The sequence below is a fragment of the Athene cunicularia genome, assembly GCF_003259725.1.
Source record: "Athene cunicularia isolate RWA chromosome 1 unlocalized genomic scaffold, athCun1 chr1_part2, whole genome shotgun sequence".
Taxonomy (NCBI): Eukaryota; Metazoa; Chordata; class Aves; order Strigiformes; family Strigidae; genus Athene; species Athene cunicularia.
Genome location: NW_020799092.1, coordinates 66,435,057 through 66,449,017, shown reverse-complemented (window position 1 = coordinate 66,449,017; position 13,961 = coordinate 66,435,057). Strand labels below are relative to the sequence as shown.

General features: G+C 39.1%; 1 protein-coding gene across 2 annotated transcripts; it reads left to right on the top strand.

Annotated features, from left to right (window-relative positions):
• The first annotated feature begins 6 nt into the window (after positions 1–6).
• Positions 7–11,995, top strand: TRMU (tRNA 5-methylaminomethyl-2-thiouridylate methyltransferase). 2 transcript variants are annotated; one of them, XM_026868532.1, is made up of 11 exons: positions 7–37; positions 325–490; positions 2,685–2,791; positions 3,337–3,459; positions 5,311–5,483; positions 6,441–6,494; positions 7,043–7,109; positions 7,934–8,034; positions 9,052–9,196; positions 9,452–9,534; positions 10,724–11,995. In XM_026868532.1, the coding sequence occupies exons 2-11, from the start codon at positions 348–350 to the stop codon at positions 10,862–10,864; spliced, it is 1,137 nt and encodes a 378-aa protein (XP_026724333.1). In that variant the 5' UTR covers positions 7–37; positions 325–347; the 3' UTR covers positions 10,865–11,995. The 2 variants fall into 2 exon arrangements, with proteins under 2 accessions (XP_026724333.1, XP_026724334.1); XM_026868533.1 differs by lacking the exon at positions 7–37 and adding an exon at positions 89–127.
• The last annotated feature ends 1,966 nt before the right edge of the window (positions 11,996–13,961 follow it).

The window sequence follows — 13,961 nt, the reverse complement described above, 5'->3', positions numbered from 1 at the left end:
CCGGCCGGTGCCTCCCCGCCCTCGCCCGCCTCCTCTGGTGGGTGGAGCAGCCGGGCGGCTCGGGGGCGGCAGGAGTGAGCGGTAAAGGAGGGGATAGGAGAGACTCAGAGCTAGGAGATCTCTTCGTGTAAGGTTGCCAGGAGAGCTTGCTTTTATGTTGACTGTTAGCAATAGCAGAAAAAATCAGTCCTACTGTACTGCGGGGTACGGAACTGCTCACATTTTCTGAAGGAAGCAGTTGCTCAAGCAAGTCAAAAAACAGAGGTTTTGGGTCCCGTCTGTAAGAATTTCCCTTTATAAGTCATTCTCACCTTTATTTTGTAGGCTACCAGGTGACCGGCGTCTTTATGAAGAACTGGGACCCTCTGGATGAAGAAGGATCTTGCTCCATTGACAGAGACTGCGAAGATGCTTACCGCGTTTGTCAGAAGCTTGATATTCCTTTTCACCAGGTTTCCTACGTAAAAGAGTACTGGAATGAAGTATTCAGGTACAAACACGTTTGAAATAGATGGTCTTTCATTATATTGGTGTAGTACCATGTTACTGTCAGAAGTAAGGATGGATAGATAACAGGCGATAGCAATTTATTGCAGTATTTTCAGTGCTAAGAGAAAGTGCTGGAGCCTGTTAAATATCAGAGGAATTATTTTTTCTTCATACTTAAGATCAGTATTTATATGTTGATTTTAATGTTTGTTATTTTTAAAACTAACAGATTTCTCCCTGCTTATTATGAGTGTATTTCAGTTGCTTTGTTGTGGCTCATTTCTTCTACTTCCCACATACTAGCCAAACCTTATTGTGACTTGAGAAAAAAGTATTTAATGGGGTACTGTTATTGTCTTTGTGTGTAATCTATACAGTACATTTCACATTAATATATACTGAATCCAGTTTACCACAAAGTGATCATGAACCAGCTTTGCTTCTTTAAACTTCTAACAGATTTGAAACTGTTCTCTAAAGAGGGTATTCAGATTTTCTGTGAATTTATTCCACTTTAAGAAAGAAAGTTCTACGTAGGAAAAAGTTGAGAGGTTTTCTCGGAAGGAGAAGTATTGGTATAACAACATAATTTATCTTTTATGCACTCAACATAAGTACGTAAAAGTTGTTATCTGATCTTCTTCATCCCTCGTTAAGTAGTGCTATTGTTACCTTGTCTTAGAAGAAACAGGAATAACTTAGTCATGCTACTTCTACATCATGTTGAAATTACATCATGTTGAGCACTAAACTTTCATACAGTTGGTGAACAGACCTGTTCTGGGGAAGTTCACTCCATTTTTCCCTCCTGGTGTAAGAGAATGAATAAATGTTACCAAAACTCTTGAAGGATGTGGGGTGTCTGTAATTGACAGTGAATCAAAGATCATAGAAGATCAGCTTTTCTTTTGCTTCTCATAACTTATTAGTAGAGTGTTCCCAAACAATCAGTTGCAAGTGTCTTGGTTTGTTTCAGAATCCTTTTTTCTTTAATGTCATAACTTACCTTGAATTTACTTCTCCTTTGGATCTCTCTTTAGAGAGTTATCAAAAAACACCTTTTATCAAGAGAACTATTCTGGATCTTGTCTTTCCCATGGTTTGTGGAAAGTCTGTTCCAGATCTTTACATCAATGAAAGATTCAGTAGTCGTCCTTTGATGCCTTTTCTCTGGTTCTGTACTTCATTTGAAGTGGCTTTATGCTGTGTCTTTTATAAAGCTTCCAGTTTACTCTTGCAGTATTTACAAAGGAGTATTGTGTTACGTAAGAGTACAGTGTTGAGCCAGCATGAGGGAGGCAGCTCAGGGTGATTTAATTATTAGTATAAACTCTTGAATTCAGAACTGTTTAAAAGGAGTTAGACAAAATAAGAGGTATGTTGCCTGATTTTCTAGTTATGAATGAGGTGTACAACACAGTACAGAAGAAGCAATTGATTCTGTTTCAGATGGTGAAAAGTAAAACCAAATACTAGGGATGCTGGGGTTCCTTTATATCCAGTCTGTGCCCTCAGTTCCTCTTGACTTCAGTAACTACTGATGACATGCAGAATAATGCAGTGAGCAGGCCTTTTGATATCAGTGCCTTGCTGTATGCTGATTTGATTTTATTTGTTACTGTATTAGTGTTTTCAAGCAACTAATGCAAAGCACTTTAATGACATGACAGTGTAAAACTGCACCATGACTTTGAAAAACTGCTTGAATTTCTTGAAGGAAAAAAAAGATAGGAGAAGGTCCCTATGAAATTAAGGCACATGACTACTTATGCTGGCATTATTGCAGGTTAAGGTATTGTGCATTCAGCTGGAACACGGTAACTTCTGGTGTGTACTCCACAGCACTGTCACTTTGAAAAATTAAACAGAGTTGTTTAATTCTGAAAGTAAGTATTTTGTAAGAGATGAGTAGGATGTGCACAGTGGGCAGCCATGTCTCCCCTGAGGGAGTATTAGTTTTAATTTAATAAAACATGGTTACTAGATTGTGAGTGATCATTTGACAATGTCCTCAGTGCACTTTGGAGTAAACTATTGGTTTTTAGCAGTTAAAATCTAATGGATATTTTATTTCTTATCTAAAATGCTTAGTATGACTGCGTCTCAAGTCCTCATGCTTGAACAGATTGTTCGGTCTTGGATAGTATTATGCAGGGTTAATAATGTTGATATACATTTGAATCTTTATTTTACAGTGACCTCTTAAAAGAGTATGAATTGGGAAGGACTCCTAATCCTGATATTGTGTGTAACAAGCACATCAAATTCAACTACTTTCTTCATTATGCTATGGATAACCTTGGTAAGGCATTTTCAAGTGTGTCAGTACAGAGTGTGTGCCGTGGAAATGGTTAAAGGATACAAACTCTTGAAAAGGTGGGGAAAATCATGAGTTCATATGCATACCTAATTCACGTATCTCTGTGGCAGTATTTAATATTTGCAAAGTATGTGGTTTGAAGTTTGCTTTTGCATATAGAATCATAGAATGGTTCAGGTTGGAAAGGACCTTTAAAAGTCATCTAGTCCAACCCCCCTGCTGTGGGCAGGGACATCTTCCACTAGGTTGGGTTGTTCATATATAACAACGGATTTAATTCAGGCACACACATTGACCTGACCATTCAGTTTTACATTCTTAGGTGGTCCTTAAAGTACAGAAGCACAAGTGCTGGCATGCTGATGAATAGTTTACATTATTTAAATAGCAGGAGTACGATTATTGCCAGTGTAAGTCTTCTATATAGATTTTCTTCATTGCTTTCTGCTTTTTTTACTGGCTGTATCTAATCCGATTTTAAACTGTGAATTTCAAGTATGTACCTTTGTGTTTTGTTTTCTTGATAGGGGCAGATGCAATTGCTACTGGGCATTATGCTAGGACCTCACTAGAGGATGAGGAAGTGTTTCAGCAGAAACATATTAAAAGACCACAAATGCTTTTCAGAAACCGTTTTGAAGTTAGAAATAGTAAGTGGTTTCTTCATTTCATATTTCATCCTAGACATGGAAGAGAAATATTTGGTGTCACAGAATCAGGGAAGTTTACCTTACAACACAGTGATCACCATTTAAACCCCAGCTTTTGTAGCAGGTTGATTGTGCAAAACAGGGGACTTGCATTACTGAAAATTACCCTGGGTTGTCAAGTATTACCTTTTCTATTTTAAGAATTCTAATCCAGATGCAGAGGGAAGAATAAGCATTTCAGTAGTAATCAACATTCTGAAGGAGCTGTAATGTGGATTAAGGAGACAGGTCTATTGTCTGTACCCTGGAGAATTATTTCAAGAAATCTTTATCAAGTATTTCCATGACTTATATAAAATTTTCTTTTTAAATGTTTCTTCTGTTTTAGGGAATGTATTTGGCTATTCAGTATATAGAATAGATAGAACTCACTGTGGGGATATGCTTAAGTGGAATTCTAGAATTAAGACTTTGAAAGATTAAACTTAATAACATACTTTTATACAGTAATTGGACTGTATATTATTTTACTGGAAAAAATCAGGTTCTCATTCAGTAATTCAACTGTTCTGCCTTATTTTTTGTTCTCCTATAGAAGCCTGGTTTTCCCAGGTAGATCAAGTTTCTGCCTACATTGCAATTGAAAAGTGCATGTGCAGCATGCACAGACGTTTTTAAGACTACAGTTCTTGGGTTAGCAAAGGTGCTAGTAGGCAGCAGTGCAGGATTTGCTCTTCACTTTAATAGTCTGCCTGTGGCTGTACATAATCAGAGGTTGATCTCAGCCCTTGTTATCGGTACAGCCTTGAAGCAGTTTGACGAATGCTGCTTTGGGTATGTCTCTGCATGGCACTATCATAGCTTGGATGGCAATGTAGAGATTTCTCAAATAACTCTGCAGTGGGTCATAATGCAGTAAAGTAACTCCGATGAAGCTCTGATGTATAATGAGAAGCATGCTATACCCCAAGGGAAAGAAATTTGCGAACTACCACTATGCAAAGCTGCCATGGTGATGTTTTTGTGTTACAGCTTCCCTGCTTTAACTTGTTTGTTCTGGACTTAAAGGGGTTTATTGATTTCTTTGTTTTAATTTTATTTCTGGAAAGTTGAAATGACCCCAGTGGTACCAACAGTCTATACTTGTGACAGACTGTGTTTCACAGTTGTAGTATTTTGTGATGTTCTAAACAGGCTCCCTGCCCTGTTACTAAGATTTCATAAGTTGTGATGGAACTATTGGCCTGTAGTTAGTGTTCGAGTCAAACATATAAGCAGAGTTAGTACAACAGCAGAGCTGTTAGCTCTTAAAGAGAGTGGACAGAACACGACTGAAGAACTATACCAATTTTATTTCATCTGGGCAATTATGAGACTTCATCAATTTTGAAGAAAAAAGTCAAACTCTAAGCATTGGGAATAACTGCTGATTGTTCAACTCATTGATTTGTAGCAGTGTTATTTCTGGGCAAAACAATGTCTTTTTGAAGGACAGTATACTCCAAGATATTTAAGTCTTTGTTCTCTCTTTCACATAAAATGTAAAAGTTGTTTTTGCTTTTCATATTGTTGATATTTTTGCCAGTGACACATGCAGCATTATAATAGTGAGGCAATGTAAGACTATCTAAGATTGTGTTGTACAAAATCAGAATCTTTCTAAATTGTTTTAGTGGTGAGAAAATAACCACATATTTTCAGTCAGATTCTGAAAAACCTGAAAAATACTGTCTTTAATACATATTTGGAAATAATAAAACTAAAATGTTGATTGTCAAACAAAATGCTAAATTAAGTTGAACTATTAAAGGGGGTTATGCTGAGATGCTTTATGTGTTCTGCACTTTACAGCTGTGAAACTCCTTCAAGGGGCTGACCTCTTTAAGGACCAGACCTTCTTCCTAAGCCAAATCTCGCAGGGTGCTCTGAGGAAAACCATTTTCCCTTTAGGGGATTTAACAAAAAGTTTTGTGAAGAAGATAGCAGCGGAACATGGCCTTCATCATGTCCTAAAGAAAAAAGAGGCATGGTAACACTTACACTTTTTTATTTTTGTTTGTTTCTGAAACAGACTTTTCTGAAGTTCTGAACTTTAGTCTGTGACAACTCATCTGTTTCTGAGCACTGTAATAGAATAGGTTGGAAAGCAGTTTTATAGCCAGCTGCTTGCATGAAAGTCCTTCTATGAGCATGTAGTTAGTTGTGTATTTTAGCCTGCACATAATTTGTCTACTGCTGTACCTCAAAAGAACTAAGGTGAATGTGAGTGAGTTAGGATGATGTAAGCCTTAAGGAATGCATTCTCTATCACAGCAGGTGAGAAGCCTTTGGTCTTTATTGAAGCTTTTAAAGGCTTCCTTACTATAATTGTTTTTCAGTATGTCTTGCTAGAAATCAGATCATACTGCTTTTCTGCAGTTAGGTTTTTTTTTTAAAAAAAAGAAAGTTCTGTTTCCCTGAGAACTGACACTTCATGAGTTATTTCTAAAAAAATGTGATGCAAGCAGCAATTGTATTGTTGATGCTGTCTTGATTGCTTTTAATTTTGTATTTGTCCACTGTAAATTGGTATTTGAAGAATGTAGGCAGTAACTGAAAGGAGAAGGAAAGCCTATTTGGTATTGAAAGTTTTCTCAATAGATATACCATTATTGTGTCATTTGTGTTAGTTTCGTACTTGAATCTGCAAGAGGCTTCTGTTTTCAATATACATACAATGTAGTCACCAAGGTTAATGTAGGTATTTATTCAACATGTGTTCTGTTTCCTGCTATTTTGCTTCTTTGCTGTGCTTATGGCTCTTGCTGATACTGTGTAGAATTAGTTTATGTTGGAGCAGATGTGGTTCTGTTTATTTTATGACATGTCTAGCATACTTTGGAATACATAGAGGGGGGAAGATCCATCTTGGAAGGATTATTGACATTATTTCAAATGTTTTTCTCTGCTTTTATGGATTCAATACCACGTTTCCTTTTCAGAGTATGGGAGTCTGTTTCATTGGTGAAAGAAACTTTGAAAATTTCCTTCTTGAGGTGAGCAACATTAAATCTATGACAGTCTTTATGTTCTGCTCTGGTTTTCAGTAGTCATTTATAACACTGTCCACAGAAAAACCTCCCAACGCCTTGTGGCCATCACTGAGCAGCAATGTCCCATCTCCCCTTGCAGTTCGAAGCCTACCCAGAAGCTAACACCAGGCTTGTAGGAAGTATCGTTCCCCTCCACCAGCAGTCAGTCAGTCACATTCTGTAGCAAAAGGAGTGCGTGAACTTGCATTTCTGTGCCTGCCAGGCTCTGACAGATGTTTGGGATGCAAGAGGCACGTGGCTAAATCTGTCTGTCCCCTGGCATAAGTGAGGATGGGGGGAGTAAAGCCCAGAATTAGTGCTGATGGGGACTGCCCTTCCTACTTCCTTCTCTCAAGCAGCCTTAGGGAAGAAGTAGAAAGCTCCTTGGGCAGCATTTGCTTCTTGAAAATTTGTTTTCCAACTTCAAGGGAATGTACTGACAGAACCTGAAATATACTGTGGGTTTTTGGGGGGCATTCTTGTGACTTAAACAATCTCTTCCTGTTTGGTAGTATTTAGAACCTCAACCAGGTAACTTTGTTTCCATTGAAGATAAGAAGGTGATGGGAACGCACAAAGGTAATGGGCTAATACACCTTAATAACTGCGTTTAGATAAATGGAACAATACTGCTTATATTAGGAGGGACAAATTTTGTGGAATTCCCAACCAGTCTACACATTTTGCCCAGTTTGATAACTCTAATAATCGTGGAAAACTTGCTTTATACAATAGTAGAGCCTTGAACTACAACTTATTCATGATTATTTGTTCCATGTTGCAAGAAAGTAAATGATAATTATTAGGGTTACTCTGTTAATTTAAGTGGTTGTTAATTTAATACTGAGAGACCATTGTTCATTTAATTAGATCAAAATGTCTGTGCTTCAGCTCCAGATTCTTTAGTACTTAAACTTTGCAGAAAAAATACACTGTGCACCTCAGTGATGCACAATAGGACATCCCCAAACATGGGCAGCTTACCTTTTCCTTTCCTTCGATGTGTCCTTCCTTTGCTCTCTGCAGTTCTAACTGCCAGAACTGAGTTCCTCTTTCCAAGTAATTTATGGAAGTGGGATTTTCTACTAGTACATAAAAGTAAAGGAAACTCGTAAGACTGACTGGTAGCAAAACCACAAATTGCGGCTGTATAAAGAAATGTTTGTCTTTTATAAACCCTAGGAATAGTGTAATTGATTAGTTTGAAATCACATGCTTCAGGTACAGATGAGAACTTTCAAGTAGGAGTTAGTTTAGTTTGTAATTGGCACACTTCTCCAAGACAGCTGGGTTTATTAGTCTTTGTTTAGTGGTAAAGTTTTGGGGAAATGACTTATAATATATTTTTCTGAAAGTAAAAGATTGAAAGTTGCTAGCAGCATTACATTTTTGTATTTCTTTAGCTTGGTTCCTCTACACAATAGGCCAGAGGGCAAGACTAGCAGGCCTGAAGGATGCTTGGTTTGTTGTAGACAAAGATGTCAGCACTGGAGATGTCTTTGTGGTGAGTTAATTAACACTGGTATTGCAAATGACTAGTGCAAGCATTTTGTGACTCCTACTCTAGGAATGTGATTCTAACCTGAGTAGAATTCTTAGCTTTCCTCTTGGGGGAAACAAGAACCAACAGCATCAGCAGATTAGAAACAACTTGTCCAAAACATCTTTTCTTGAGTAGAAAATTGGTTTAGATTTTGGCATAGACCTTTTCCAAACAAAGGCCAAATACTGAAAAGAATTGGCCAATCTACTGAGCTCTTACTTTCTATGCTAAAACCTGAGGTTTTATTGTAGTTATTATGACACAGTATATAAAGTGTATATTATCTTGGTTTACTATTTCTAGTAAAAGAAGTAGTAGCCAGTAATACAGTTTCAATTTGAAAACAGAATCTATATAATACTGCAAATAATTAGTGTCTTAATGACTAGTCATATGAGATGACTGGGAGTTCTGCAGCTTGCTAGCATTGTTAATATTGCTTGCTGTTCATGCAGTTGTTACTCTTATTTGATACTGATGTGATTATAATGAGGTGTTCTTGTTGATGTTTCTGAGGGGGGAAGAATCATAATCAAATGAGAGTTGAGAGGAAACAGGTAGGACAACTAAGAAATTTTTTTTTTTATGCCCTACAGTAAGGTTGTGTGTATGCAACACCTTTGCTGGGGAGGTGTTGAGTTGAGAAATTGGAGAAGAGGGAGGTAGCATCTTGTTCAGGCTGAGTTTGGATATCTACTGCCCTCTGTATCCTACCTCAACAAGGCAGAAATACGCAAGAATACAGGAGGTGACATGACTGAGATGTAGAAGACAGACAAATAATTCAGGCTTGCTTTAGCTTATTTTTTGTATTAAAGACTTCCACCTGGAAACTGATTATGTGCTAATAAATGCTTGCTTTCTTACTCATTGTGATTTCATTTTAATATAGCTTCTTGCTGCTTCTATATTTCATGCTTTACAAATTATGCTGATGCTTTTGCTAGAGACCATATTAAGTAAATGTTGTATTTTAAGGCACCATCAACAGATCACCCTGCTCTGTACAGAGACCTATTGCGGACAAACCGAGTGCACTGGATAGCAGAGGAACCTCCTGCAGAGCTTGTTAGAGATAAAATGATGGAATGTCATTTCAGGTTTCGGCACCAGATGGCACTGGGTAATCAAACCTTGTTTTGTTTTTTGTTTTACTCAGGGTTTTGAAATTGTGGTAGAGTGCTCTGTGTAGTTTTGCAGAAATAGTTGATATGTTTTGGCTTGCCTTTCTGCTCTATGGTTTCTGGAGTGCCTTTATAAAACAATTCTGTTTAAAAGTATCTTGACTTACATCTCTTTAACTTAGTGATGAAGGTTGGGTTGTTTTAATGTGAATGTAAGGATTAACTGGCAGGTGTTTGGCCATTTTCTGCTCTAGTGCCGTGTGTGCTGACTCTAAACCAAGATGGGAGTGTGTGGGTGACGTTAGTGAAGCCAGCAAGAGCTATCACACCTGGGCAGGTAAGTGATTAGAAGTCATCTTCTTTCCTTTTTTGTGTTTTTGCTTATCTGGCTAATAAAACAGAGGAGTATTTTTATTAGTTGGAGTAAAGTAGTTTGTTTATTTGCATGTGAGAGCAGTTAGGTCTATTTTGACATCAGCTGCTTTGAAGGAGATTGTTTCTAGTTTTAAATGGTCTGTTATCCCTATATTTGAGAAACTGGCTTACAGGTTTTAGTGAAACATGAGAAATTCTCTGGTAATCGGTTGTATATGCAGAAATAGAATCTGTTGTCTTCAAGAAATGGGTTTAAGAAGGCATTAGTTTGGTAATTGGCTGCTTAATATGGTTTTAGTGTTCAACTTCATTTAGTGAGCTTCTGTGTCCAGTGAATTTCACTGTCCTGGAACAGTACTGAGAAGAGGTACTGTGTAGTCATGCCTTTTAACACTGCTAATACAAAGATACTCCATCACATTGTAAACCAGTGCTTCTCAAACATTTTCCGCATGCCCTCTCACAGCATTTGTTCTACCCTCCCTCTTGCTTCCCAAAACTTGAGGGCCCATGGAATGTATTAGGAGAGAAATTGTATGAGAACTATTTGTAATGGAGAGAGGCATACACTTAAGAGAAGTGAGCTGAGCTGAGAAGGCTCCAGACAGAGCTGATGATGGGCATGAGAAGCCCCTGACTGCCAGGAGCTGCTGAGCCTATAACTGGTCTCTTTACTGCAAGGTAATGAGACCAGACAGAGAGGTCTCTGTTCTTCCTCTCCTGCAAGAACATGCTGAGCATGTCAGAGAGCCCCAGTTGCTTCCTTCCATGTGGTCTGCTCCAGTAGTCCTTGATCCCATTCCTATTTTGAGAAGTCCCACTGTAGCCTGGGCACAGTTGTCTGAGGAAGGTCTAGTGAAGATACAGATGATGATACGTATGCCGTCCCCTTTGGGAAAGGACACTTTCCAGCCCAATTCATTCCACCTCAGTAACTGAAGAGTTTTGAGACAATCTTGCAGAAGTTTGATGGAATTTCTATCAACTCTCATGTGAGCCAACAAATCCTTTGCTTTTTATTTTTCCTTAAGATTTAATTAGAACAAATATAAATGAATACACCCACTCTCCAGCAGGTCTTGCACAGCCTGCAGTTGCTCACCATGTTGTTTGCAGCTGTTGAAAAGACTCTCCCTGTGTTTATCTCCTAGTTTGCAGTGTTCTACAAGGGTGATGAGTGCTTGGGCAGCGGGAAGATCATAAGGATAGGCCCATCGGTGTATACCATGCAGCAGGGCAAAAACCGAGAGGAAGGTCCAAAGAAGGAAGACAAAATAGAACCAGCAACGTAGCATATGGGTTTGTTTGTTGAAGAATTTTGGAGAATTTACTGTCTGAGAATAATAAAAACAATAATAAACATTTTTTTTGTTGATCTGTATGTTCTAAATGTCAGTTGACCATCAAGTCCCAGCTCTTGACTGTTAGCACTGAACAGGTTTAAAACTAAAGCCAGTTTGGTACAATTTTATTGGACTAGATGGTGATATTTATGTTAATATGTATCAAAGGATGTCTTAAAGTTGTTCTGTAATAGTAGTTACACATGCAAGAATTTTATTGTAAAAATCATGTCTGAAATCATAAATCTATCTTATGCATAAGTGAAATAATTCTTTCTCTTACTTAAAGATACCTATCCCTAGGTAAAGCATGTATGTTGTTTTACAGTAAATGTATGTTTGTGCTTTGAACTCTGGAAAAGGAATGAATGATATTTAAGGTCAGTATTTTGAATGAACTCCCAGTAGCAGATATTTATTTTTCATTTTATATAGCTTTATAAGAGATGCTTTGGATTCTTAAGATGTATTAAGTAGTGGGTTTAGATGTTTACATAATTCAGAATTAAAAATCCAGGGGTTTAAAAATAGTCTGGATCATGAATTTTTTGACACAACTGACTAATTTTGTGTTAAGTGCTGAGGGCAGAGGCTGTTTGGTTTGTCTCCTGGAGAAGGGAATGCATTGTTATGCTTCAGAAAAATGCAAATTCATATGCATTTCCTTATTATGTAGCTAACTTAATATAGACCTGATAATAACTGGATCTTGTCATGTGTCAAAATAGAGTGGTATTAGGAAGAGTTGAATACCCCTGTCCAAATTGCCTACATTTATAAGGATCGGGTGCGCACTGAGGACACCCTAAGCTTATAATAAAACTTTATTACTACAAGTCAACAAAAATGAATTTGTGTCTTTCAGCATGGTAGTAGAAGGTAATTGTCCCTGAAGTACAGCTGTGCAGGAGCAGGACTTTACAGATGGGTGTAGAATTTTGAGATTTGCATCCAATTTGGGTGGTAGGAAAGTAGTACCATGAATAGATCTTTTCAGCAGATCTGAAGGCTTAGATTACATGTATATAATTTTCTGTTGTCTTAGTATCTTCTAATAATTCCTTTTACTTCTTCTGGTAAGAAAAGTAAAAGGTAGTCTCTTTTCTTCAAAGTGTGGAAGTAGAAGGGGCAGAAGACACTCTTCAGTGCCTATCTGGAGCCCTATGGAAAAAAGCTAGACTTAAAATCTCACCCATTTGTTTGACATTACAGTAGATCTGCTTGAGAGGGGAGCAAAGCCATCCTTTATTACTGGTGCCAAAATCAAGTCAATTTAGAAGTGTCTTCAGAATGTCTACTCGTGCTCAGGTTAACCATAAAGACTACTCATGCTTCATGTCAGCTCCTGATATATGTTAGGTTAGTTGTGTTATGGATCCTGGTCATGACATCTATGTGTTTTTCCTAATGTTTTCCTTATCTTTGCAAAATGTGGAATTAATTACTAAGTAATTAATGTTCCACATTTTCCTCATCTGAGTTTTCCAGTAAATGTCCCAATTAAAATCTTCACAAATATTTTGTGTTACACTGGTGTAATTTTTTTTTATTAGTTCATCTCTTGCCACTGTCAGATATGTTTGTTGTTTGATACTGTACTGGTAGAGGTAGGTTCAACTGTGAGGATATGAAAAAGGACATAACTTTTTCTGCGTCTTCAAAATTCACTTTCTTGTAAAATTTACGGAATTGCAGAGGTTGATCTCTGGAGATCATTCAGTCCTCGACTCCAGTGCTTACAGCAGGGGCAACTAGAGCAGATTGCTCAGGACTGTGTTGTCAGATTTTGAGTATCTCCAAGAATGGAGACTCCACAACCTGCATTGATAAGATCTCCCTGAGCGTTTTCTTTTCAAGGCTGAACAGCCCCAGCTCTCTCAACTTTATCTTGTATGACAGATGCTCAATCCTCGCTCATCAGCTCCTCCATACCTGTGTCAGGAAGTTACCACTGCTCCAGAGACCTCCTGGACTGCTTGTGCCCGTGTGTTGTCCCTCTGGCAGGTTGAGTCCTCCACTGGGAGCAGGGTCTGCAACTATGAGGCTTCTTCCCGTTGTCTTTCTTCCTGGTCACTCGGGCTGTAGCAGACACCCCCAGCAATGCCATCCACATGGTTTGCTTGATGCAGGTGCTCTCAGCTGGCTCACTGTCCACCCCCAGCCAGAGCTCTGTGCTGTCCTGCTGCTCCCTCACAGCCAGGATGACCCGTGCCTGCCCCGTCCTCCCCGGAGAGCCTGAGCCCATGCGAGCCGCACTTTGCTGGTGTGAGTTGTCTCATCCTGTCTTTGTGATTCCCAATGAGATTGACCCTGCAACTGCCTGCAACACAGACCTCTAATTCCTGTTGTGTGTTCCCCATGCTGCATGTATAGTGTGCAGGCGCTTCAGAGGGGCGCCTAGAGAGGTTCCCCCCTGCCTGTTTTGTTGTTTTCAAGGTCTCTCCTGCCTGGATCACCCCTGCTGCCTTTAGCTTGTCAACCCCGTCCACCACTGGGTCTTCCCATGACATCCTGGCTCCAAATGCCTAGTGAACAGCAAACCTCCCTAGGCGCCAGGTTGGGTCAGCAGCTGGAGCTTCTGTCCCCTCTGGCAGGTTGTGTCTGGCTGCTGTCACACTATCTGTCCCGCCTTTGGTACTGTGGCAGGCTTGGGCTCTCAAGGCTGCAGGGTTTCAGGGATGATCCAGTTAATCTCTCCCTCATCGCCTCTGATATGGTCCAGTCTGCTGGCCTCCTGCCGTGGCTCCTGGTGACACAGACCTCCACCAGTGCTCACCTTCTGGAGGCAAGGAGCCCAGCTCTGCTCGTCCTGGGGGGCTGCACCCTCCCCGAGGAGCTTGGTCTAAGTTAAAGTCACTCTTAACACTTCCTCCTTTGACAAAAGAGTGTTACTGGCATTTAAAGTCCTAAAGTTGCTGAGTTGTGGTTGCCACCCCCTAGAAATCAAAGTCAGATCTTTAGAGTTGATACGTGACTGCAGAACCAGTGATATCCCAGCTGGTAATTTTCTTTAGCTTAAGGCTCTGTTAGACACTAGTGGTTTCCA

Bases quoted from the DNA above. Each gene is read 5' to 3' on its own strand.
- TRMU (XM_026868532.1), top strand. From the start codon at position 348: ATGAAGAACTGGGACCCTCTGGATGAAGAAGGATCTTGCTCCATTGAC. The intron at 491-2,684 runs GTACAAACACGT...TTTATTTTACAG, and splicing joins TACTGGAATGAAGTATTCAG to TGACCTCTTAAAAGAGTATG. The intron at 5,484-6,440 runs GCATGGTAACAC...TTTCCTTTTCAG, and splicing joins ATGTCCTAAAGAAAAAAGAG to AGTATGGGAGTCTGTTTCAT.